Raw genomic sequence first — 26,996 nt, forward strand, 5'->3', positions numbered from 1 at the left:
GTTTGGGGTCACCCAAACAATTTTGTGGAATAGCCTTCATTTCTAAGAACAAGAATAGACTGTCGAGTTTCAGATGAAAGTTCTCTTTTTCTGGCCATTTTGAGCGTTTAATTGACCCCACAAATGTGATGCTCCAGAAACTCAATCTGCTCAAAGGAAGGTCCGTTTTGTAGCTTCTGTAACGAGCTAAACTGTTTTCAGATGTGTGAACATGATTGCACAAGGGTTTTCTAATCATCAATTAGCCTTCTGAGCCAATGAGCAAACACATTGTACCATTAGAACACTGGAGTTATAGTTTCTGGAAATGGGCCTCTATACACCTATGTAGATATTGCACCAAAAACCAGACATTTGGAGCTAGAAAAGTCATTTACCACATTAGCAATGTATAGAGTGTATTTCTTTAAAGTTAAGACTAGTTTAAAGTTATCTTCATTGAAAAGTACAGTGCTTTTCCTTAAAAAATAAGGACATTTCAATGTGACCCCAAACTTTTGAACGGTAGTATATATATATATATATATATATATATATATATATATATATATATATATATATATATATATATATATATATATATATGCATGCTTTGGAGTTATTACATTTTGGTAATGTTTTATTGTGTATAGTTAATTCTGCTCAAACTTTTAATAGACATGTCCCTATACAGCATGTACATGTACTTACATTTAGTACATGGTAATGTACATAACTTAAAAAAATACTTCACTATCACAATGTAAAAATAGAGATAAAGGCATCATGTAATGAGAAAAAGATGACATGTTGATACTATTAATGAACAAAAACACAAGTATTTGTCTTTTAATATATGGATAATGTTTATTTTGGCTATAATTGTGTAGCCCTACGTGTAAGATTAGATCTCACACTATTTTATATATATAGACAAAAAGTGCAGTTACGTCATATGGCCATCAGGTGCCCTTTTGCAAAATCCTTACATTTTTTTAGTGTGAGATTTTGAGCGATAATAATGATAACAGTGATCATTTTGGTCACAATAACTGATAAGAAATCTTCATACCGTGAACCAATTATTAATGTTTACATTGCTTTTTATGAGGCACTCTGCTTCACTATACAAACTTTTCAGTTTGCCAACCATGTTCAAGAACAAATTAAGTTCGTAAATAAAGGTTCCACTTCATCTTATATCTGTTATTGGAGAGTCAACTCACTTTTACTGGTATATGGCCTGTGTTAGATTGTACAATAATAATAATGATAAAAATAGAGCAAAACCATGTTAAAATTTTTTTAAAATGTTAATACCAATTAATAACAACACACATTTGTTTTTAAATGTATGAACACTTTTTAGCCTTTTTTATAGAAAATATATGCAACCGTTATGCAAATTATATGAATCTGTCATATTGACCACGCCCATAGCCGCGCCCCCACCGCCACAAGTATATTGGCAAGCTAGGGGAAACCCTGCACAACCTTAGTACATCACACGCAACATACCCACTATAGTACACACAACTTTATTGTTTGCCCATGCTATTTAGCACGTGTTATTTGAGACCTTAGTAGATCATTGAGTATTATGTACACTCTGCGGGAAGAAGTTATTTTTTTGTTTTTGACCGAAGCACTTCCATCTTAAAATACTACTTTAAAGAAACAGTAGAGTGGAAAAACAAGTTCACTTTATATGCTTATTTGTGTTTCATTCTGCATGGGTTCCCTCCGGGTACTCCGGCTTCCTCCCACCTCCAAAGACATGCACCAGGGGATAGGTTGATGGGCAACATCAAATTGACCATAGTGTGTGAATGTTGGTGTGAATGTTGTCTGTTTATCTGTGTTGGCCCTGCGATGAGGTGGCGACTTGTCCAGGGTGTGTCCCCGCCTTCCGCCCGAGTCCAGCTGGGATGGTCTCCAGCACCCCCCGCGACCCCGAAAGGGCCAAGCGGTAGAAAACGGATGGATGGATGTATCCATTAAACCACATCCAATTGTATTTAAAATCCGCAAGTATGTGAAAACACCATTTAAACATCACAAAATGCCACAAATTCAGTCAGCCATTTTAAATATTTCGCTCTGAATACCTTTGGATATTTTTAGGGACTGACATCACAGTAGTAACGCTTCTGCACTGTGACAATGTTATCAGATTAGTCATACTGGAAATACGCAAAAATTGGAAAGACGTGGTATTTATCACCCACAATCCTTATGTAAGACAAGAACACATATGCTTGGCTTTTTTATGCATTTGAAATCAGAAATAAATAGTTAACAATTGATTCAACATATCAATGGTCCTCGGTTGCGCTCGTTATACTCTCTCTAAAAACATCCAGAAACTGCCAACAATATTCCATTCACCGTACATGTCGTGACCTGAAAATTAACTAAATATGAGTGATATTGTTATTATAAGCGCCGATGCAGACGGACTATTTTAGCAGTGCATTGATAGCAGTGCGCTAAAGCTAGCTTACGCTGCTATTGTTGACACACTGAGCCGACAGCTGCTTCTGTTTCGTCTCAAATTTGTAAAAGTAAATTGTAGATATTTTTAATTTTTTAATTTATTTTTCCAAGATGGCGCCGATGTAGTGGCTACTGTTGGCAGGGGCTCTGTGCTCTTTTCCTTTTCCTTTTGTGTTCCTGGTTTTTCCCTGTTGTTTTCATGTGGGTTTTATTTATTTTTTTACTTTTGGTTTGGGACCCTTTGGGACTGTGCGACAAGGGGTGGCACTTTCGTGACTTCTGCGGTGCTTTTTTGTGAACTTCTGGATCTGCCTCCCGGGAGCCTTTTGGCCATGCAGACCAGCTGCTGGGTCTCTGCCACACCAGAGTCCGTTTGGAGAGACTGGAGGAGATGCGGATGAAGAGACAGGGCTGCGGAGCTAACGCTGAGCGCCGGGACGGGCAAGCTTCACAGTGTCTTGGCTGAATGAGCGTGTATCGGACACTTCGGTCTCCTTCGACGCATCCTTGCTCATCCATGCGGACTGGACACCGACCGAGAGTTAGTGGGTGGCCGAGGGTGCAATCACCTGTCTCTGGCCATGCTCCCCCCACTCCAGCAGACAATGGCGTGGAACACCACAGACGCCACCACAGTGTATATGTATTTTATTTTTAGTTGTTGTTTTTACTTTTGTAGCTGTATGTAGAAATGGCTGGTTGCATCAGCTTTGCTCGTTTAATGTCTTTAATGTCATTTGTGTTCTTCGATGTTTGATGTTACCCTTTTACACACATGCTTATGTGTACCATGGCTATGAGTTTTTTATTTCTTTGGCCTCAGTCTGGATCTCCTCTCCAGGGGCCCAGGCTAAGACTGAATATTTTTTTGCCCCCCCAGCGTTTACCTGTTTCTCACCTTTTTTGTAAGGGGCGCCGGAAGTTGGCAGACCAGTCAGCGATCCTGTTCTGTCTCCCTGTAATGTTTGTCTGATCTTGAATGGGATTGTGCTGAAAATCTTAATTTCCCCTCGGGGATTAATAAAGTATTTCTGATTCTGATTCTGATTCTGATTATAATTCATGCAGCTCTCACCTGGTAGTAGACAAATGTGGCCATGGTCTGACAGGCTGCTCGACTTTCACATCCCCCGAGATGGCGAAATAGACCCCACAAGACGCTTCCTGCAGGAACTTTTTTTAACCCTCAGTGAGGATTGCGATTGAATTTTCATCTGAACGGATTTATGTGAGCGTCCCGTCGGTCGGCATCCCAGCGAGAGTGAAAATATTACATTAAGTGTTTGTTTTATTCTGGTTTGTTATTGTTAGTTTATATGTTTAGTACCTAGCAATGCTGTGGATGCTAGTGTCACAATGAAACTGCATCCATCACTCGGCTTCTAAAACTTAGTGCCCATCCTCTGTGTGTTCGGGCTCAAAAATATAAGGTCCTGGATCATAATTTTTCCAAAAGTAATATCTGTTGGCTCTCACAAAGTTAAAGTTAAAGTACCAATGATTGTCACACACACACGAGGTGTGGCGAAATTATTCTCTGCATTTCTGCTTGATTAGTATGGTTGTTGATAGGGAAGGGATCTTTGGTTCATAGCGCAATGTCACGCGATCACGTGACTAGCTTCCTCATTATGTGTCAAAATGGCTCGGGAATCTCTGTGACATTGATACTATTTTGCTCATATCTTTTTATTCGCAAACTTTGGAAGTCTTTCGGTGTCATAAATCAGACATATATGATAATAGCTTCAATCAGAATCAGAATCAGAAATACTTTATGTAGAGGCAACTTGTTTTTCCACTCTACTGGTACTTTAATGAGACAAAAGGATTTTAAAGATAATAAAAAACGCTAGGAACATGCGGCTAATGCGAGTCACCATTGTAACCTTGAAAGCCATCTAAAACATCTTCAAATCCCTCCATCAACTTTTTATATACACTTTGAAAGTATATATATATAAAATATAGCAACAGACACGTTCATAACAATATGTAATATGTACAATATTTTGGTCATTTTATCATTGCCGGAACTAATTCCCTGGCACATGTATTTCTGTTTCCATAGCAGTGCGCTTCCGACTTCTGGCAACAAATGTGTGTTCCTACTTCTGGAAACAAAGGCATGCGTGTCCTAATTATGACAGACTTTGTAATCGTCATTGTAGACGACTATTTTTGAACAAATGAGGATTCATAACCTTATATTTTCTTAATCTGAATATATGGAGGATGAACTACTGCTTCTAGAAGCGAGCACGAAGGAAGCATAAAACATTGGAGCAGACGGAAGCCGAGAGAGTGAGGTGAAAGTGACTCGAAGCTGCAAAATGTTAAATTTGAAGCCATGCTATTTTGATATAAATGGAGTGCTTACCCAAATAAAACCGGAAAAAACGTCCCCGGCTGGCTGGACCAAACAGACAACTAACTGTTCATCGAGGGAGTCACATTTCAATAATTGTTCAAGATATATGCAGCACGTCATGCGTGTATCAGGACAGACAGCATGTGCTGTCTGGCTAGCTGTGTACAAACAAAACATTAAATAACACTTTACAGATGCTGTAATATGATTGTTCATGTTTTTCAGTAAGTACAGATTGGTGTCCTGTCACAGTGTTGTGCATTATAAACAGAAATGCGTTTCCTGCTGACGTAGAAGCTTGCTTATCGGTTGCAGTAGTTAGCTTTTTCGGCTACCGTAGCGCACCAATGTGTTACTATGCTAGAAAAAGAGTTCCTCCGTGTTCACTCTTGCAATAACAATGTCGCTACAGTTTGGTTATTATACAGGTTACAGAACATAAATGAAATATTGTTGACGGTTTTTGAATGCATTTTAAAGTGATTTAGGGGTAGAATTGATTGCTCCCATTAGCTGCATTGGTAGCCACCAAGAACAAACCGATTTTTACATATCGTTATAGCTCGGTTGGTAGAGTGGCCGTGCCAGCAACTTGAGGGTTCCAGGTTCGATCCCCGCTTCCGCCATCCTAGTCACTGCCGTTGTGTCCTTGGGCAAGACACTTTACCCACCTGCTCCCAGTGCCACCCACAGTGGTTTAAATGTAACTTAGATATTGGTTTTCACTATGTAAAGGCGCTTTGAGTCACTCGAGAAAAGCGCTATATAAATATAATTCACTCCACATGTCAGAATGCAAAAAAAACCCAACTTTGGTCTTCTTGTTCTCATAAGGATTGTGAACAATAGGCAAAATAAAACAAAAAAAAGGTACTACCATTGAGGAGTGTAGCAGAGCCTGGACTTATGGAGCTGACTCTGGTGCTGTAGCTGTCAGGAACTTTATCCATCACTTTCTTGTTGCCTGCTTCAAGAAGAAGGACCTTCTTACCCATCAAGTTGGGATCCATACCTGCCAGGGAAATGGTAAATCACATATTACGTTTTATTTTATATTGACAATGAGGTCACTTACCTACGGAGCATGCCATTGCAGATCCAACAATCCCTCCCCCTGATATTATAATATCGTAAACCTCATTTTTACCACTATCGTTGCCATGTGCTGCACACACTCGCCCTCGGCTGACTATTTTTACAGCAATTCGGTGCTTTTCGGCAAATAAACACCGTCCAACCCCGTTCAGGGCGATACGTGCCCTTGTAATGTTTAACATAATTCGGTCTTTAAATTAAACGAGTCTCGTCTTAAAATATGATAGACATGTCCCTTTTTTGAAGCTTAATCGCTTGATTACAATTTACCGACTGTTTTCTCCTTGACCCTGTCTAGAGACAGTAGTCCTGTCGCTTCGGCGTTTCAGCCATGTTGTGTTGACAACTTCAGAAGCGGCGGAATTACTTCCGGCATTGCAGCCAATCAGAATGCACGGGTGTCGCAGCTCGCGCTTCCGCTTTTGACCACCAACAGTGCTCATGCGATCAAAACAGTCGACTTACGTCGTCATTTTTGGCATTTTTGAAAAACTTTGTGAACCTTTGCTCATCGAATGAACTTCCCAAATGTATTGTACTTTATTGAGAAAGATTTAAGAATCAGGACGACGCCTGGAAGCTGAGAACCAACTTCAACAATTTAATTCAACTTTCATCAGGTCAGCACCTGTTGTTGCTTATTGATATCTGTTAGCTACTCATAATAAGATGACGGTTTGCAAATACTTGTAGATAAACTGAAATAATCACTGTAGTTACATTAAGTTAATGTCCCTCAAGGTACATTATATACGCAGCTCAGTGGACCGTGGACGGATGTTTGGTTTCCATGGTAACATTATACCCAGACTGGGGGTGTGGTTGTCTGAAGTTTGTTGTAATATATAGATGGATAGAAAGGTCGCTAAGAGATAGAATTAATGACTGATATACTGTCTCCATGCATTTCAGACAATTCAATTTACAAATATGTCAGTGCCAGAGGTCTTGCTTGCCAATGGGTTGGAATCAGTAGGAATCGTCCATCAGGGACTGCAATACCTGAGGGAAGCTGTCCAACAGCAGCTTCAGGAGACAGAAAGGAGACACAGAGATGAGCTGGAGAGGAGGATTCATAGCAACACTCTTCTTTCAGCAGATGTGGACCGACCGACCGGGGGTACTAATGAAGGAACTTGTCAAACAAAGTATGTCTTCTCAATGTACTTATTTTTTTTGTAGTACAGTTGTGGTTTAACAACGATTTTTGTCTCTACTTAGACCTGGAGAACTAAGGCGATATGCCTCTACACATGCATTGACGTCTGCTAATAGAACATCAAAGAATTCTAGGCTGTTAGAGGTACCTGCTCCAGCTTTGGGATATTCATCAGACCGAAAGCATCCCCCTCGGCTGCTTCCCTACCAGACGCAGCAGTGTGAACGTGCAGCTTCATTCAAAACAACGCAGCAGATGAAAGAAGAAGCTGAGGAGGCTGAGTGCAAGAAGAAGTTCAGTGCACTTCCAATTCCCAGTCAAGTCAGACATCCCCTCTACCAGGAGATGATGGAACAGAGGGACAAAGAGAGGATGCAAAAACTTGAGCAAAGGAAAACCTTTCTGCTCTCTGTGCAAAAACCTTTTAGCTTCCAGGATAGAGAAAAGAAGAAACAGGACAAGTTGGCTGCAATGGTGACCCAAGTCTCCCAGGAGGCAAAAAAGACAACTTTAGACAAAATTCAACAATCCGCTTCCAAGCTACTCAAAGAGAAAGGTGTGACAGCTTTCTATCTGAATACTTAATTAGAACGGTGATTTGTTTATTGGTTTGTATAGAAAGGTGGTATAAGTGTAAATATAACCATGATATGTAAAACATGGATTAAAAGTAGGACCAAACCTTCTAAAGCCCATTCCAACATCCGCCTCATCATGGATGACACATGTTGTGGTATGCTTAGGAGCGTTTAAGCTTTTTTTATGTTTTGTATTTTATTTCATTTGTGTATAACAAAAAAAAACCAGTGTCTGCAGAGATAGCTGTATGTTTACATTGTATAGTACAAAATGACAACATTTTCTACATACCCTTTTTGTGCAGATCAGGACCATTGCAGGAAAGTCCACGTAAGTACCATTGAACGAGAGAAGCCTGCAGCCTTCGAGAGAACCAAATCTCGCACAGCAGAGCGGACCAGAAGAGAAAAGCTTGGTTTCCTGGACGAGAAACCAAGCTTCCAGCCAAAGATCAACCATCAGGTGCCAGATTTCAGTCGTCTGCACAAAGCTCTGCAGACAGAGAGGATGAGAAAATCACCAGTTAAAGATGTGATCAGGTGTCAGCCCTTTTACCTGAGGACATCTGCCCTTCCTGTCCGGCAGAAGAAACAGAGCCCTGAAAAGTCACAGGTAAACTTAAATCTTGTTGCTGAACTCACGTCCCATTAAAATCTGCATTTACAGCAATAATGGGGAACAGCTTCACCTTGCGAGGTTCAAGAAACTGGTTTGCCCTCTTGGAGTGCTGCAGGCATCACTTTCAGAATGAGTGTGCATTTTCATATACAACATATCAGTTTGAAACATCAATATTGTCTTAAAATGACATGCACATCATAATATGTTTTTTCTCAGCTTTTTTGGAGCTTTTGTAGTTAGATAAAATAGAACTAGGTAATGTTGGTACATGGGCTTGGCTGCTCAGGGAAATATATTTTTACACTTTCCAACCATTATTTTTAGTAACGACCACAGCTAACCACAACCTATGTTGTTCTGTAGCCACACGCATGTCACCAAGCCATCTTTGTGGCAAGTGAGTTTTTGTCAAGTCAATGCACATGTTGTGCACCCCTTCTTACATTATAATTCAGTTTTCTCACCTCTATTTTTAGTGTTTTTAAATAAAGCTCTTTTCATGAGAATGTACCTGTACAGTATTGTGTTTGTTAAACATGTTGTTTCATAATTAATGGATATGATCAGTATGAGCTCATGAACATGTTAGATTCTGACAATCCAAAATACTTTACTTATGTAGAAAGGTGCAAAAGCATGATAAAAACAAATGACAAAAAGAATAAATCATTAAAACTCATGGAGAAGTCTTTTAAGCGCAAACATTATGACCAAAGTGATAAAGTGGTCAATTTTATTGGCAAATTATTTAAGAAATATATATATTATTATTATTATTATTAATTTAGTTAGAATGTATTTATTTTAGCAGTACGTAATTGTATGTAGGCAAGGCAAGGCAAGGCAAGGCAACTTTATTTGTATAGCGCTTTTCATACACAAGGCAAACTCAAAGTGCTTCACAGACAACAAAGTGAAATGAAACAAAATAAAACCAAAATTAAAATGCAGACAATAAAAATAAAAACAGTGCGAACATTAAAAGTTAAAAGATTAAACGATTTATCTGAAAGCTAAGGTGAACATAAACATTTTCAGTCTAGTTTTAAAAGTAGTCAGAGTTGGGGACAGTCTGACATCTTCAGGAAGTTTATTCCAGCTATTTGTTGCACAGTGACTTAATGATGCTCTCCCTTGATTTGAGTTTACTCTGGGAACCGCTAACATATTGGTCTCAGAAGAGCTTAGTGATCTAGAGGGCTTATATAGTGGGAGCATATCCGTGATATACTTCGGCCCTAGACCATGTAGTGATTTATATGTGAGCAGGAGGATTTTGAAATAAATTCTCTGATGTACAGGGAGCCAATGTAATGATTTAAGAATTGGTGTAATGTGCTCACATTTTTTGGTCTTTGTTAGAACTCTAGCAGCAGCGTTCTGAACAAGCTGTAGCTGCCTGACAGTTTTTTGAGAAGACCTGCAAGGAGACCATTACAATAGTCTAGCCTACTGGTAATAAAAGCATGTACAAGTTTTTCTAAGTCTTGAGCTGACATGAGCCCTCTAAGTCTTGTTACATTTTTGAGGTGATAGTAGGCCGATTTTGTTACTGATTTGATGTGACTGTCGAAATGTAAATCAGAATCTAAAATAACCCCAATATTTCTGGCTTTATTTGAGGTTTTCAGGGACAGTGATTGAAGGTGTTGGATGACTTTAAACCTTTTTTTTTTTTAGCACCAAAAACAATTATCTCAGTTTTATCTTCATTTAGTTGTAGGACATTTTGGCACATGCAGTGTTTGACTTGCTCAATGCACTGGCACAGAAGATCTATGGGGCGATAGTCATTTGGTGATAGCGCTACATAGATTTGGGTGTCATCGGCATAGCAATGATGGTCAATGTTATTATTTTGCATGATTTGTCCTAGTGGGAGCATATAGATGTTAAATAAAGTCGGCCCCAAGACTGAACCTTGGGTTGGTTCTGATACAAACTCACCAATGGAAACAAAATAGTTCCTATCTTGTAGATATGACTTGAACCAGCTTAAAACTGTGCCTGAGATCCCCACCCAGTTTTCCAACCTGTCCAAAAGTATTGAGTGGTCGACAGTGTCAAATGCAGCACTGAGGTCCAATAACATTAATACTGAAGTTTTGCCAGAGTCTGTGTTTAGACGGATGTCATTTATAACTTTAAGAAGGGTCGTCTCTGTGCTATGTAGAGGTCGAAATCCTGACTGGAAGTTGTTGTGGCAGCCAGTAGAAGCCAAGAAGTGATTTAGTTGTTGGAGGACAACTTTCTCAATTATTTTACTTATGAATGGTACATTTGAAATTGGTCTGTAGTTGTTGATAACAGAGGCATCTAGGCTCCGCTTTTTTAGAAGAGGTTTAATGACTGCAGTTTTGAAAGCCTTCTGGAAATTGCCCGATTGAATAGAATTATTAACTATTTGCAATACGTCTGTTGATAGGCAGTCAAAAACATTCTTAAAGAAGTTGGTAGGTAAGCAGGTGGATGACTTTAGAGCTGTCACCGTTTCCACTAGAGTTTTAGAGTCTATGGCATCAAAGCTTGCCATCATTGCTGTGTTACTTTTGCCTAAATGGGGTGGTGATCCAACTTTTTTACTTGAGATATCTATGGCTCGTCTGATGCCTTCAATTGTATCAGTATAAAAGAATGCAAACTCATTGCATTTCTGCATGGAACGGAGTTCGGCTGGTATTTGTGTTGGGGGGTGGGTCAGTCTGTCAACGGTTGCGAATAGGGTTTTGGCCTTATTAGTGTTGCTGTTTATGATATTGGAGAACAATGTTTCTCTAGCACTTTTTAAGACTAAATTGTAGGCCTGGAGGCTCTCTTTATAGATGTCATGGTGAATATGTACATGTATTTCTTTATGAGAGTTTATGAGTCCATTATTTTGCTGAATATTTGATTAGTATTTGTTTTTGTAATCAGGATATTCATAATATATTTATAATATTTGTGATTAACACATGCTTTCATATAATTTGACAATGATTATCCTGTTAAACAGTAAGTAGGTTAGATAACATTTTTGAATATAGTTATAATCAAGAATATGATTTTAGTTTCCTCTAGTGGAAAAGTTTGGCATGATGTCAAAAAGGTTAAGAACTCCATCCATCCATCCGTTTTCTTCCGCTTATCCGAGGTCGGGTTGCGGGGGCAGCAGCCTAAGGAGGGAAGCCCAGACTTCCCTCTCCCCAGCCACTTCGTCCAGCTCTTCCCGGGGGATCCTGAGGCGTTCCCAGGCCAGCCGGGAGACATAGTCTTCCCAACGTGTCCTGGGTTTTCCCTGTGGTCTCCTACCGGTCGGACGTGCCCTAAACACCTCCCTAGGGAGGCGTTCGGGTGGCATCCTGACCAGATGCCCGAACCACCTCATCTGGCTCCTCTCGATGTGGAGGAGCAGTGGCTTTACTTTGAGCTCCCCCCGGATGGCAGAGCTTCTCACACTATCTCCAAGGGAGAGCCCCGCCACCCGGCGGAGGAAACTCATTTCGGCCGCTTGTACCCGTGATCTTGTCCTTTCGGTCATAACCCAAAGCTCATGACCATAGGTGAGGATGGGAACGTAGATTGACCGGTAAATTGAGAGCTTTGCCTTCCGGCTCAGCTCCTTCTTCACCACAACGGATCGATACAGCGTCCGCATTACTGAAGACGCCGCACCGATCCGCCTGTCGATCTCACGATCCACTCTTCCCTTACTTGTGAACAAGACTCCGAGGTACTTGAACTCCTCCACTTGGGGCAGGGTCTCCTCCGCAACCCGGAGATGGCACTCCACCCTTTTCCGGGCGAGAACCATGGACTCGGACTTGGAGGTGCTGATTCTCATCCCAATCGCTTCACACTCAGCTGCGAACCGATCCAGTGAGAGCTGAAGATCCTGGCCAGATGAAGCCATCAGGACCACATCATCTGCAAAAAGCAGAGACCTAATCCTGCAGCCACCAAACCGGATCCCCTCAACGCCTTGACTGCGCCTAGAAATTCTGTCCATAAAAGTTATAAACAGAATCGGTGACAAAGGGCAGCCTTGACAGAGTCCAACCCTCACTGGAAACGTGTCCGACTTACTGCCTGCAATGCGGACCAAGCTCTGACACTGATCATACAGGGAGCGGACCGCCACAATCAGACAGTCCGTTACCCCATACTCTCTGAGCACTCCCCACATACTCTCTGAGCACTCCCCACAGGACTTCCCGAGGGACATGGTCGAATGCCTTCTCCAAGTCCACAAAGCACATGTAGACTGGTTGGGCAAACTCCCATGCACCCTCAAGGACCCTGCCAATAGTATAGAGCTGGTCCACAGTTCCACGACCAGGACGAAAACCACACTGTTCCTCCTGAATCCGAGGTTCGACTATCCGGCATAGCCTCCTCTCCAGTACACCTGAATAGACCTTACCGGGAAGGCTGAGTGTGATCCCACGATAGTTAGAACACACCCTCCGGTTCCCCTTTTTAAAGAGAGGAACCACCACCCCGGTCTGCCAATCCAGAGGTACCGCACCCGATGTCCACGCGATGCTGCAAAGTCTTGTCAATCAAGACAGCCCCACAGCATTCAGAGCCTTAAGGAACTCCGGGCGGATCTCTTCTACCCCCGGGGCCTTGCCACCGAGGAGCTTTTTAACTACCTCAGCAACCTCAGCCCCAGAAATAGGAGAGCCCACCACAGATTCCCCAGGCACTGCTTCCTCATAGGAAGACGTGTTGGTGGGATTGAGGAGGTCTTCGAAGTATTCCCTCCACCGATCCACAACATCCGCAGTCGAGGTCAGCAGAACACCATCCTCACCATACACGGTGTTGATAGTGCACTGCTTCCCCTTCCTAAGGCGGCGGATGGTGGTCCAGAATTGCTTCGAAGCCGTCCGGAAGTCGTTTTCCATGGCTTCCCCGAACTCCTCCCATGTCCGAGTTTTTGCCTCCGCGACCGCCGAAGCCGCACACCGCTTGGCCTGTCGGTACCTGTCCGCTGCCTCAGGAGTCCTATGAGCCAAAAGAACCCGATAGGACTCCTTCTTCAGCTTGACGGCATCCCTCACCGCCGGTGTCCACCAACGGGTTCTAGGATTACCGCCACGACAGGCACCAACTACCTTGCGGCCACAGCTCCAATCAGCCGCCTCGACAATAGAGGTGCGGAACATTGTCCACTCGGACTCAATGTCCAGCACCTCCCTCGTGACATGTTCAAAGTTCTTCCGGAGGTGGGAATTGAAACTCTCTCTGACAGGAGACTCTGCCAGACGTTCCCAGCAAACCCTCACAATGCGTTTGGGCCTGCCAGGTCTGTCCGGCATCCTCCCCCACCATCGCAGCCAACTCACCACCAGGTGGTGATCGGTAGAAAGCTCCGCCCCTCTCTTCACCTGAGTGTCCAAAACATGAGGCCGCAAATCTGATGACACACCTACAAAGTCGATCATGGAACTGCGGCCTAGGGTGTCCTGGTGCCAAGTGCACATATGGACACCCTTATGCTTGAACATGGTGTTCTTATGGACAATCTGTGACGGGCACAAAAGTCCAATAACAAAACACCACTCGGGTTCAGATCCGGGCGGCCATTCTTCCCAATCACGCCTCTCCAGGTCTACTGTCGTTGCCAATATGAGCGTTGAAGTCCCCCAGTAGAACGAGGGAATCACCTGGGGGAGCACTCTCAAGTACTCCCTCGAGGGAATCCAAAAAGGGTGGGTACTCTGAGCTGCTGTTTGGCGCGTAAGCGCAAACAACAGTCAGTTAAGAACTCCTGATTTAAAACACTAAGATTGGCCTCTAGCTTTGGACTGCTAAAATGGTGCATATAATGCAGCGGTGTCCAAACCTTTTCCAGCGAGGGTCATATACAGAAAAAATTCAAGGATTCTGTGGCCACTTTTTTCTGTGAAAAATATAATAAAACCAGTTAGTCAATCAATATATGCTAAACTATCTGAACAAACGTCCACGTCTTAGCTTTGTGTTACAAGTGACAAAGCAAATGAGTGTATAATATGTAATCTAACCTCCTTCAGACATCTCCTTTCTTCAAAGTCAAGGTTTAATTACTTATAGCACAATTTTAAAAACAGCCACCACTGGCCCAAATTGATGCACAAATTGTGGGACCAGACAATTTCTGCTTCCGTTTGGACGGTTAATCACTTGAGAAAAATGTGTGCTAGTGACGTTTTTTAACATGATCCAAATAAAATGAATTGATTCATTGATATTATTCTTAACTAATATTATTTTGTCAACAAAAACCTCGTTTTTTTGTGTAATGTTCTTATCGGGCCAATAAAAAAAAATAGCTGTGGGATGGAAATGGCCTCAGGGTCGCACTTTGAACACCCCTGATATAATGTATATGTCTACCCTATAAACAATACACTTTTATTTTTGGCAGATTTCTGGTAATCTCAATCGAAGTAAGTCATGTGGAGCGCTGACGTCCTTGTCTGCCGACACGCTTCCAACTTACATCACAGATGCAACAAGGAAACGCTGCATGGCCATCAGGTAAAGTAATGAACTAGATACAATATGTAGTCTACATACTTAAACTAGTTTGCCCGCCTGTCATACAGACCATAATTTATAACACTTTTCTTTAGGATCAATTAAGTTTCTACCTAAAATAATGTACGCTACCTTTCCAGGATGTCCATGGAAATGAGGGATTGGAAGAACCAGGCAAGTGAAGACTGGCTGAAGAAGTACAGGACCAAGTCTGAGGCCATGAGGAAGACGGTTTCCCATCATTCCAAGTTACTGGACCCTCACAAAAGCTTGAGAGAAGTCTTTGACGAAAGACTAAAGCACCATCGGTAAAATAAAGGCCATTCATCCTCCTGTGTTGCAACACTGATCTGCAGAACAACTTTTTGTCTCTCATGCACAGGGAGGCAGATCATCAAAGGACAAGCGATTACATGAGGGATCTACGGGACATGAATGCTCGTGTTGGAGAGCGTCCCCTGTTGTTTGAACAGGTGAAACAGGTAAGCAACACGTCAGCCCCACCCCCTTCTATTTGCCACATTCTACTGAGACATAATTTAGATTTTTTTGTCAGAGAAATGCAAAAGCTCAAGCAGAGCAGACATACAAGAACGAACTGAAGAAAGCTGGCGTAAAAGAGCAGTTTGTGGAAGAAAAGGGAGGAATGGTGAAGGGAACATCTATCTCATCTACATTGGAGGATGACACCACCACAGATGTCGACAGAAATGACAATGCTATCCAAGAAAGTGATGCAGAGTGAGAATTTAATCAGTTGTTTTTTCCCTACACAATGTAATCCCACTGTGTCCGGTAATATCATAAATAGCACGCTCACTCGAGAGCCAAGGACTTCTTGTGGTTTGCTCATGTGACATTACATGATTTTTTTTCCTGGGCCTGCCCTGCATAAGAAAAAATATGGTAGACAAGTAAAAATTTGATATAATTACAATACAGCCATTTTCTAACCCAACAGGCCTGATTTAGGTAGGAAAATGTAGACAACGGTGGAGAAAATTGAAGATGTGGAGGAGAACAACATGGGGGAAGGATTGTCATGATCAGACGGTACAATGTTTTTGTGGCCTCTCAGCTAGAAAACAACACTGTATTAAAATATGACTCACGTCTAGCGAACCACTTCAACAATGTGATATGCCAACAATTGTAACTACGAATTAAGAAATCTCAAAACATCTGAACCAGACAATTCCAAGGGGAAAACATAGAAAAGTGTATGAAACTGTGTAAATAATCATTTGTAAATTATATTTTAGATATTTATAGATGCAATAGATTGTTCTGAAAACAATAACATGTTTTGTAGAATTGTGGACAACTGATTCCCAAAATAAACATTTTAAAAACTGAATGGAAACACTATTTCAGCTCACTCATTCTGTAACACAGGGGGTCCAAAGTGTGGCCCAGGGGCCATTTTGGGGCCATTTGCGGCCTATGGCATTTCGCACAAATAAACGTAAACCAAAAAAATCCCAGCAGAAATGAGAAATATCTCAAAAAGGCACTAAAAGCAGAAAAATATTGATACTAATAATAAAAACAATGATATTTTGTCCTGAAATATACTGTTAATATAACTTATTTTTAAGCCTTTTTACAAAGTTTTAAAAACAAAAAAATATCAAAGTGTCTCTGGTCAATCATTGATTTTTTTTATTTTGAATGCTGCTCTCAGTGGAAATAGTTTAGACACGCCTGGTTTAGCAATTCTTCTGTTCAGAATCTTTCACACATAAACATAATCGAACCTTTCTTATGAAGTATTTACTTTTAAGTTAAAATGCACTCCTGCATTTTTAACAATTCCTACGAGGACACACAGGCCTATCTTACAATGCTGGGTTAAAGTTCCGAGTCACCAGAGCCGCACTGCCACCTAAATAAATCCTTGCACAGTCACACAGACCAGCTTGGTGGTTTTTGCAGCGGGCCCACAGACCCACATCAATTACTGTACGCTTGTACACTGGCCTCTACTAGAAGGCTCTGCTTATACAGCTGACAGCTTGGAATTTCAGATCTTTTTCCGTAAGAACCACATGAGAATGTCTCAATATGTATTCAATCATAATTAAAAGCACATCATGCAGACATTGAGTGGTTACTCTTTTTAGGCGAGTGTGTCAATCCTGAAAGCAACTGAAGTTTGCGTGACCATAGGATCTCAGTGTTATTGAAAATCTGCCTGAGAATTGCATTATTTTGTGTGCGAAAATAGTTGAATCTCAAAACGTGCACCATGGCGTACCATGATTAGCATGTCTGCCTTACCGTCAGGAGATTAAGGGTTTGTATCTCCTTGGGGGCATCTCTTTGTGGAATTTGCATGTTTGTCCTGTGCATGTGTGGGTTTTCACTGAGTATAATGGCTTGCATATACTGTATATGCATGTTAGGTTAATTGAAGACAAAATTGTCCGCAGGTGTGAATGTGAGTGTGAATCATTGTATGTTTGTCTTGTGATTGGCTATCGTCACCAGTCGAGGGTGTACCTTGCCTCTCCCTCAAAGTCAGATGGGATTGGCTTCAGCTCACCCATGACTCTGATGAGGACAAGCAGGTGGAAGAAATAAATATTTGCATTATCTAACACCTTAATTATATTGAGAATAACTACTTATCAATGTAATAAACATCACAACCCTTTCAATGATATTTCAGACGTCACATGGCAAAGCTTCAAGGGCTACATCTTCAAGGGTTGTCATGGGAACAGCATATCCCTGGGATGCACACCTGATTAGCTGGGGCGCGGCTGAAAACAAACCCGGACATTCCCAACCTGTTAGATAATATCAAAGGGGGATGCTGCATGCTAGAAATTCTAATAAATAATTAAAAAGAGAGGAAAATATTTGGATAATAATGACTAAAAGTGACACATTCAGATCTCTAGTGAACATAATGTAACATAGTGGCAAGCACATAGTACCAGATTATAATATGTAAACCCACAAAAAATTGAATGAGTTTGAGAGCGTGTACGTATACATGATTAAGTTTTATTCCTGAGCTCACCTGCAGGAGGAGCTGTAGCCCGCAGCCTGATTGGAGCAGCAGCACCAAGGAGCGATACCCCTCTATTTTTCTTTCTCCTTCAGCGGCTTGAATAATAACAGGAGAGAGAGTGGCTATCGGGGATGTGGGGAGAGAGAGATAGAGCGAGAGACAGATAACAGCCACAGTGATACATGAGAGCGTGGCACAACTTGTCTCTCTTGACTGCACCGTGGGCTGGGGGGAAAGCAGAGAGCAAGTGCACCAGAGTTTGAGGCAAAGCTGCTGCCTGCACGCACACAAACACACTTGCACACTCTCACACAAAGCAGACCCCTGAACTGGGTTGCAGCACAAGTTCAGAGCCAAGACTGACCTTTTTTGGAAGGTATGTGTGTGTGTTCAGGCACCCCCCATCTTGCTGCAGCAATCTTTTGATGTTCCACTTTGTCTTGCAGGTGCAGAAGTTTCCTCTGAGGACCTCCTCCCTTGTTATGGATCTGCAAGAACTGAGCCACCTTGTCCTGTAGAGGAGCTGTGTTTCACCTCAAGAAGTACTCAAAGCCTCAAAGGAGGATGGAGAAGCTGTCAGCAAAGGACAAGGAGCTGATACTAAGCAGCTGGGAGAGCCTGGGCAAGAACAAAGTTCCACATGGCATCATCATGTTTTCCAGGTAACAATCGAGTGGAGTCCAACAGTTAGCTTCTTGTTTGTAATCCAAGCAACATATTTCCGTGCACCGGACCAGAGGCGGCTTGACTAGTTGCTTGGCGACAGCCCGCAATCATCCACAATGCATTGCCGCCAAATCCGACACTTGCATAGGAGCTTTGTCTATGTTTGGTTTGTAGATTTCAACGTGTGTCACACCTGTACAACAGTGTAGTTTGTGTCCTGGCTAGGCTGTTCGAGCTGGACCCAGCACTCCTCACTCTATTCCACTACAACACAAATTGTGGCACGACACAAGACTGCCTCTCCAGCCCAGAGTTCCTAGAGCATGTCACCAAGGTAAGAGTCACACCCCTCAAACTTGTGTTTTACATAGGAATGGGCATATCAATTAGTTAAGTGACCAACAATAACTTCTCGATTGTGTGAAATAGATTGTTGAGTAATGTTTTTGAGGCAATATGTTGTGTAACTAGCAGAGGATCTGTTGATCCACGCTAGTTTGCCGCCAAAGAAGAACACAACATTAGCAATAGGAAGTGGAGCCTGCACTGTAGGTCCATATAGAGCCCCGCTATGGCACAACATCATCATTTCAGTCAAACGTGTGCCTTTTTCACTTATGGGTCGTACATTTCTAGGTGATGCTTGTGATAGATGCAGCCGTTAGTCACCTGGACGATCTTCACTCACTGGAGGACTTTCTTCTCAACCTGGGGAGGAAGCATCAGGCCGTGGGGGTCAACCCGCAGTCGTTCGCTGTAGGACCGACTATCTTAGAGCAATTCCACGTCGCAGTTTTGCTGTATCTGCATGTTCACTTATGTTTGTTTCAGGTGGTGGGGGAGTCTCTTCTCTACATGCTGCAGTGCAATTTGGGCCAAGCCTACACAGCTCCCCTGCGTCAAGCGTGGCTCAACATGTACGGCATCGTGGTGGCCGCCATGAGCCGGGGGTGGGCCAAAAACGGCGAGGACAAGGCAGACTGAAGCGTCGTCGCCAGAGCCCCTGAGCTGTTGCTGTCATCTCACTCATCGTGGTTGCCATGGAACAAGGTTCTGTAACTTGCAGCATTGTGGCTTTTTCCGCTGCTGTACATTTGCTGTACGTTAGAGGGTTACATAACAAAGGCGAATGTACGGTGTGGTCACCAATGGCAGAGTTTTATTTTCTTGGCTGTGGATCTTTAGCTAGCAGGGTCAAAACTCGCCTATTGTGTACCTAAGCAAAACAAAGACAAAGCATCAAAGTCAACCTGTACATAATGCCTTTGCGCTATATCTTCTCACTGTAGTGATATTTGTGATGTATTTTAAAAGCAACGCACAAACACTGAATATAGAATTTCGGTGAGACGGGTTAGTGTGGCCCAAACGGGCAGCTCTGAGTCAAACTGTGACCAAAAAAAGTTTTCGAGACAAAGCAATGTGTTTCTTTGTGAGGAAGATTTAATTGCTTTACTCATTAGTGTTTTGTGTATGTTAATCTTTAATATGTTTTATGAAAAGCTGGGAGCATTTTTCCAATAGATCCACACTAATAATAACTACTGACAAGAACTGTTATACACCGATAGCTTTCTGCAGTAATCTCGGACTGTTATGGCGCCCATGGTGCACCTTACTTCAAGCCGTGCGTGACGCTCCCCTCAGTGAAGGCCGTGAGTATCTCAGTCGTCTTCATCTGACTGTTATAAAAATCAGACTGTTATGTGTATGTAAACAGCATATTGGAGGACTTACATGTACTTTTACACTCATGTTTGGTGTTACACTGTAGTTGTTTATCTCAGTATTGCTTTCGCTGTGACAAATGTAAGATTAGAGAATTGACCAATGCGCTTATACATGAACAGGAAGTTTGTTTTTGAATTAGACATGGAGACCTCCTACTTTATGACCTCTTTGTGTGTATTATTATGACTATCATTATGTTTTTTTTCCAATGCCACGTATTTTAACAACAGTGTGCCAAGTTTTTGATTATTACCATACAACTGTAAATCCAAGTTGCTGATATGTGGTTATTAACGCTTTATCCTGAGTTTACATTTAAAAAGTTTATTTTTATATTCTGGAATATATATATATATATATATATATATATATATATATATATATATATATATATATATATATATATATATATATATATATATATATATATATATACATAAATATATGTATATAGATAGATATATATGTATATATATATATGTATATAGATATATATATGTATATAGATATATATGTATATATATATCTATATATACATATATATATATATATACATATATATATATATATACATATACATATATATATATATATACATATATATATATATATACATATATATATATATATATATATATATATATATATATATATATATATATATATATATATATATATATATATATATATATATATATATATATATATATATATATATATATATATATACATATATATACACTACCGTTCAAAAGTTTGGGGTCACATTGAAATGTCCTTATTTTTGAAGGAAAAGCACTGTACTTTTCAATGAAGATAACTTTAAACTAGTCTTAACTTTAAAGAAATACACTCTATACATTGCTAATGTGGTAAATGACTATTCTAGCTGCAAATGTCTGGTATTTGGTGCAATATCTACATAGGTGTATAGAGGCCCATTTTCAGCAACTATCACTCCAGTGTTCTAATGGTACAATGTGTTTGCTCATTGGCTCAGAAGGCTAATTGATGATTAGAAAACCCTTGTGCAATCATGTTCACACATCTGAAAACAGTTTAGCTCGTTACAGAAGCTACAAAACTGACCTTCCTTTGAGCAGATTGAGTTTCTGGAGCATCACATTTGTGGGGTCAATTAAACGCTCAAAATGGCCAGAAAAAGAGAACTTTCATCTGAAACTCGACAGTCTATTCTTGTTCTTAGAAATGAAGGCTATTCCACAAAATTGTTTGGGTGACCCCAAACTTTTGAACGGTAGTGTATATATATATATATATATATATATACATACATATATATATACAGTATATATATATATATGTATATATATAGATGTATATACATATATATGTATATGTATATAGATATATATGTATATATACAGTTGTGCTCATAAGTTTACATACCCTTGGAGAATTTATGATTTCTTGGCCATTCTTCAGAGAATATGAATGATAACACAAAAACCTTTCTTCCACTCATGCTTAATGGTTATGTGAAGCTATTTATTGGCAAACAACTGTGATTACTCTTTTTAAATCAAAATGACAAAAGAAAGTACCAAAATGACCCTGATCAAAAGTTTACATACCTCAATGACTTTGATCTGATAACATGCACAAAAGTTGACACAAACAGGTTTGAATGGCTAATCAAGGTTCCAATCCTCACCTGTGACCTGCATTGCATCATTGCATCTTTCATCCAGTGCTGCACAGATGTTTCTGGATTCTGATTCATGGGGAAGGCAAAATGATTGTCGAAGGATCTGCGAGAAAAGGTCATTGAACTGCATAAAACAGGAAAGGGGTATAAATATACATCCAAGGAATTGAGAATGCCAATCAGCAGTGTTCAAACGCTGATTAAGAAGTGGAAAATGAGGGATTCAGGTAGACCAGCAAAGATTTCAGCCACAACTGCCAGGAAAATTGTTCGAGATGCAAAGAAAAATCCACAAATAACTTCAGCTGAAATACAGGACTATCTGAAAAATTGTAGTGTGGCTGTTTCAAGATGCACAATAAGGAGGCACTTGAAGAAAAATGGGATGCATGGTCGAGTCGCCAGAAGAAAGCCATCACTCCAAATTACTTTGTTCCAGAAGTTTTGAGGCTTGTCTCTGTGCTGTTTGGCGTAATGTAAGCGGGATACTTTGTGACATTTGCGCAGAAATGGCTTTCTTCTGGCGACTCGACCATGCAGCCCATTTGTCTTCAAGTGCCTCTTTATTTTGCATCTTGAAACAGCCACACCACAATTTTTCAGATAGTCTTGTATTTCAGCTGAAGTTATTTGTGGATTTTTCTTTGCATCTCGAACAATTTTCCTGGCAGTTGTGGCTGAAATCTTTGCTGGTCTACCTGAATCCCTCAATTTCTACTTCTTAATCAGCGTCTGAACACTGCTGATTGGCATTCTCAATTCTTTGGATATTTTTTTATATCCCTTTCCTGTTTTATGCAGTTCAATTACCTTTTCTCGCAGATCCTTTGACAATAATGTTGCCTTCCCCATGACTCAGAATCCAGAAACATCCGTGCAGCACTGGATGAAAGATGCAATGGTCTGTCAGAAGCTCAGAAACACACTGACCTTTTATACACACACATTAATTACAAACAAACCTGTCACAGGTGAGGATTGGAACCTTGATTAGCCATTCAAACCTGTTTGTGTCAACTTTTGTGAATGTTATCAGATCAAAGTCACTGGGGTATGAAAACTTTTGATCAGGGTCATTTGGGTACTTTCTTGTGTAATTTTAATTTAAAAAGAGTGAACACAGTTGTTTGCCAATAAATAGCTTCACACAACTATTAAGCATGAGTGGAAGAAAGGTTTTTGTGTTATCATATATTCTCTGAAGAATGGCCAAGAAATCATACATTATCCCAGGGTATGTCAACTTATGAGCACAACTGTATATACACAGTATATACATGTGTATATATATATATATATATATATATATATATATATATATATATATATATATATATATATATATATTTATATATATATATTTATATATATGTATATGTATATATAACGACAACTAGAAAACTCATGTTTTATCTAATGATATCCAACACGAGCTGTATTAAGCACGTCTTTACAAAGACAATATTGCTCAGCTGTGATTGATATAAATTGAACAATATAGTTGTTATCGTGGTGGTAATTTGCAGTTAACCTGACTCTCGCCAGATCATTGTAGTTTGCTGATCTCCACATAAGGAACTGGGACTTCTCAATAGATGTATTTCAGAAGGCGGGGCCTTATAAAAAAATCATTGTATGTGATTGGATAAACCACGTGTCCGTTATCTTGAATGACGTGCTACTTCAACCACTCACATCGAAATCAACCTGTGACGCTGATGAGAGCGACGATGGGAAATCCAAAACAGAACAGCCGACATATTGGATAACGACTGAACGAAAAGTTAGAGAACTTTTACTGAAACAACGCAGCAATGTCAGTAGACGATCGATGTCGACAAAACAGTTGCAATAGCAGAATCAATGTCAGCACATGACTTCTCGCTGCGTGCCGCCATTGTTGTTTGAATCAAACAGTCGCTTCTGTATGAGGGGCCGTTGGGGACATTATTCAGAATTACCTCTTACATACATTACTGAAATGCTCTCACATAAACAACTGAAATCTTTTTCTTTTATACACACTACTGAAACACTCTTATAAACACTACTGAAATGCTCTCACATAAACAACTGAAATCTTTTTCTCTCACACACCCTACTGAAACACTCTTATAAACACTACTGAAATGCTCTTACATATACTACTGAAACACTCTTATAAACACTACTGAAACACTCTTATAAACACTACTGAAATACTCTTACATACACTACTGAAACACTCTTATAAACACTACTGAAACACTCTTATAAACACTACTGAAACACTCTTATAAACACTACTGAAATACTCTTACATACACTACTGAAACACTCTTACATACACTACTGAAATACTCTTACATACACTACTGAAACACTCTTACATACACTACTGAAACACTCTTATAAACACTACTGAAATACTCTTACATACACTACTGAAACACTCTTATAAACACTACTGAAACTTTCTTACATACACTACTGAAACACTCTTATAAACACTACTGAAACATTCTTACATACACTACTGAAATGTTTTTGTCTCACGCACGCACACACACCTGGAATTATTTTTCACTAGTATGTATAAACGGATTTCACCTGTGTGTGTGTGCGTGCTTTTTACACGTGTGTGTAAGGGACAACAATTTCAGTAGTATGTGTGCAAAGATTTCAGTTATGTGTATGAGCGCATCTTACCATTGTGTATACGAGCATTTTACCACTTTGTGGATACGAGCATTTTACGTAAGAGCATCTTACTAGTGTGTGTGAGCGATGTTGCATTCCGGTTCCGGTATAATCCCCGCCCCTTTTCAGACAAGTTTTTTTTTTTTTTTTTTTTTTTAAAGCCAAGTTGTGGACAAAATGTCTGCCGACAAGTAGCTTAACCGAGGCGGGAGCTCCACTTCATAATTGGAGGGCTTCAGCGGAGAATATAATAACACTTTCAATGCAACAAGGGTCGGACTGCCGCCATGGGTTTCCCCCGCAGGACGCGGCACTTGAGCGGCCACACGGCCTTTCTCCTCCCGACAGCCGCAGCCTGGAGCACTAGTTCCATTGCGAGTTTGCACCGCACACATGCAACGTTTCAGTTCATGGACATCGGGGCGAAAGGAGGAAAAGGTAATTAGACATTATTTATTTCTAAATGATTGTTGAATCACACGAAATGTAAGACAACATGTCGTGAAGCTAATCATATACTAATGATAATGGATTGCATTTATTTAGCGCTTATCATCGACTAGATAAGGGGTCCCCAAACTACGGCCCGCGGGCCGGTTACGGCCCTCCAAAGTCCAACATCCGGCCCGCTGGAAAAAAAAAAAAATTGTATTATTATTTTCAATCTGTCTTTTCTAATCTAATCCATTTTTTGGTGTTCCCTAGCCGCTCAGGCAAATCATATTGTCTACAAATGCATTTCCCTGTATGACGTATATTGTCTTAGCTGTTTTCATGTGATCTGATTGTTACATTCTTATTTCAGAGTCACCACACAGCTGCATGGCCATTTCAACAAGGACGGAATAAACAACCTCTGGATTCATGGAACTTCTCTGCACACAAATATATTAATTGGAATATTCAATACATTTCTCATAAACATATTAAATATCTTTTTTTTTTCTTTCTCAAAAAAGGTTCCCTATGCCTTATTATTTATATACTTTTCAATGCTTCTTGTAGTCAGACAATAGATATTGTTTGTCTAAAATTATAGTTTAAGTTAATGTGTTAATATTTACACCTAGCCCCTAACCTAAATACAATAATCATAAGACAAAAAAATTGTGTATCACAAGCGTTTGGGACAAGTTTGGGGAGATTTTGACAAAGTGTGTCTGGTGGTGGGGGCTGGATGACATTACTAGTCAGAACATAAAATAACTTAAAAACATCAACCGTAGAAACATAAATGTTCACAGCACAAACGTATTGCGGTGTTATTCTGATATTTGCAATAATAAAGTGGGCAACTTCATACAGGTCTGTATAACAGGTTCCTTATTTATTTATTTGTTTACAAAATGTTAATTTGCAGAATACACTGCACAAGTGAAGAAAACATTTTAACAAACCTTATTATTCCCATGTTGTCCACTGAATAAAGTGCAGAATTTAAGTGAAAATGTCTATTCCATAGTTGCCATCATTTTCAAGTGGGTTCACTTGTTGAAAAATGTTCATTGTTGTCTCATTAATGTTTACATCTATGTCTGGAATTACACACCGACAAGTATTGAAAGGATATGAATAATGAGACATAAGGAACCTTTCTGAGCCAAAAAAGGTTGTTTTCAACACACTGTTGAAAATAATATTCACAATGTTTCTATGTGAAATTTATTGAATATTCCAATTAATATATTTGTATGCAAAGAAGTTCCATGAATCCAGAGGTTGTTTATTCTGTCCTTGTTGAAATGGTCATGCAGCTGTGTGGTGACTCTGAAATAAGAATGTAACAATCAGATCACATGAAAACAGCTAAGACAATATAAGTCATACAGGGAAATGCATTTGTAGACAATATGATTTGCCTGAGCGGCTAGGGAACACCAAAAAATGGATTAGATTAGAAAAGACAGATTGAAAATAATAATACAATTTTTTTTTTTTTCCCAGCGGGCCGGATGTTGGACTTTGGAGGGCCGTAACCGGCCCGCGGGCCGTAGTTTGGGGACCCCTTTATCTAGTCGATAAGCGCTAAATAAATGCAATCCATTATCATTAGTATATGATTAGCTACTGATGTAACACGATGTGACTCACATTTCGACATGTTACCATTGTAGCTCACTACAATGCCATGTTGTCTTACATTTCGTGTGATTCAACAATCATTTAGAAATAAATAATGTCTAATTACCTTTTCCTCCTTTTGCCCCGATGTCCATGAACTGAAACGTTGCATGTGTGCGGTGCAAACTCGCAATGGAACTAGTGCTCCAGGCTGCGGCTGTCGGGAGGAGAAAGGCCGTGTGGCCGCTCAGGTGCCGCGTCCTGCGAGGGAGACCCATGGCGGCAGTCCGACCCTTGTTGCATTGAAAGTGTTCTTATATTCTCTGCTGAAGCCCTCAAATTATGAAGTGGAGCTCCCGCCTCG

General features: G+C 40.3%; 2 protein-coding genes and 1 long non-coding RNA gene across 5 annotated transcripts in view; 1 reads left to right on the forward strand and 2 right to left on the reverse strand.

Moving 5' to 3' along the window:
* Positions 1 to 6,384, reverse strand: part of coq6 (coenzyme Q6 monooxygenase) — a 52,750-nt gene extending 46,366 nt beyond the window's left edge. The window contains exons 1-2 of the mRNA XM_062042092.1: positions 5,922 to 6,384; positions 5,724 to 5,858 (exon numbers count right to left, since the gene is read on the reverse strand). Coding sequence (XP_061898076.1) covers positions 5,724 to 5,858; positions 5,922 to 6,123 — 337 coding nt within the window. The 5' untranslated portion in view covers positions 6,124 to 6,384. The remainder of the gene's footprint in view (positions 1 to 5,723; positions 5,859 to 5,921) is intronic.
* Positions 6,326 to 18,414, forward strand: fam161b (FAM161 centrosomal protein B). Of its 2 annotated transcripts, none has more exons than XM_062042083.1 (9): positions 6,326 to 6,561; positions 6,854 to 7,089; positions 7,163 to 7,656; positions 7,984 to 8,291; positions 14,695 to 14,807; positions 14,948 to 15,115; positions 15,190 to 15,289; positions 15,364 to 15,548; positions 15,769 to 16,718. In XM_062042083.1, the coding sequence occupies exons 2-9, from the start codon at positions 6,872 to 6,874 to the stop codon at positions 15,791 to 15,793; spliced, it is 1,611 nt and encodes a 536-aa protein (XP_061898067.1). In that variant the 5' UTR covers positions 6,326 to 6,561; positions 6,854 to 6,871; the 3' UTR covers positions 15,794 to 16,718. The 2 variants fall into 2 exon arrangements, with proteins under 2 accessions (XP_061898067.1, XP_061898068.1); XM_062042084.1 differs by lacking the exon at positions 15,769 to 16,718 and adding an exon at positions 18,273 to 18,414 and having other exon boundaries at positions 6,327 to 6,561.
* On the reverse strand, positions 7,977 to 24,613 carry LOC133646580 (uncharacterized). 2 transcript variants are annotated; one of them, XR_009825317.1, is made up of 4 exons: positions 24,581 to 24,613; positions 18,191 to 19,708; positions 17,836 to 17,921; positions 7,977 to 8,171 (listed from the first exon to the last, which is right to left on the reverse strand). It is a non-coding gene; the product is annotated as an uncharacterized LOC133646580 (long non-coding RNA). The 2 variants fall into 2 exon arrangements; XR_009825316.1 differs by having other exon boundaries at positions 17,836 to 17,948.
* Between the last annotated feature and the right edge of the window lie 2,383 nt (positions 24,614 to 26,996).

This window comes from Entelurus aequoreus, linkage group LG03 (genome assembly GCF_033978785.1).
Source record: "Entelurus aequoreus isolate RoL-2023_Sb linkage group LG03, RoL_Eaeq_v1.1, whole genome shotgun sequence".
Classification (NCBI taxonomy): Eukaryota; Metazoa; Chordata; class Actinopteri; order Syngnathiformes; family Syngnathidae; genus Entelurus; species Entelurus aequoreus.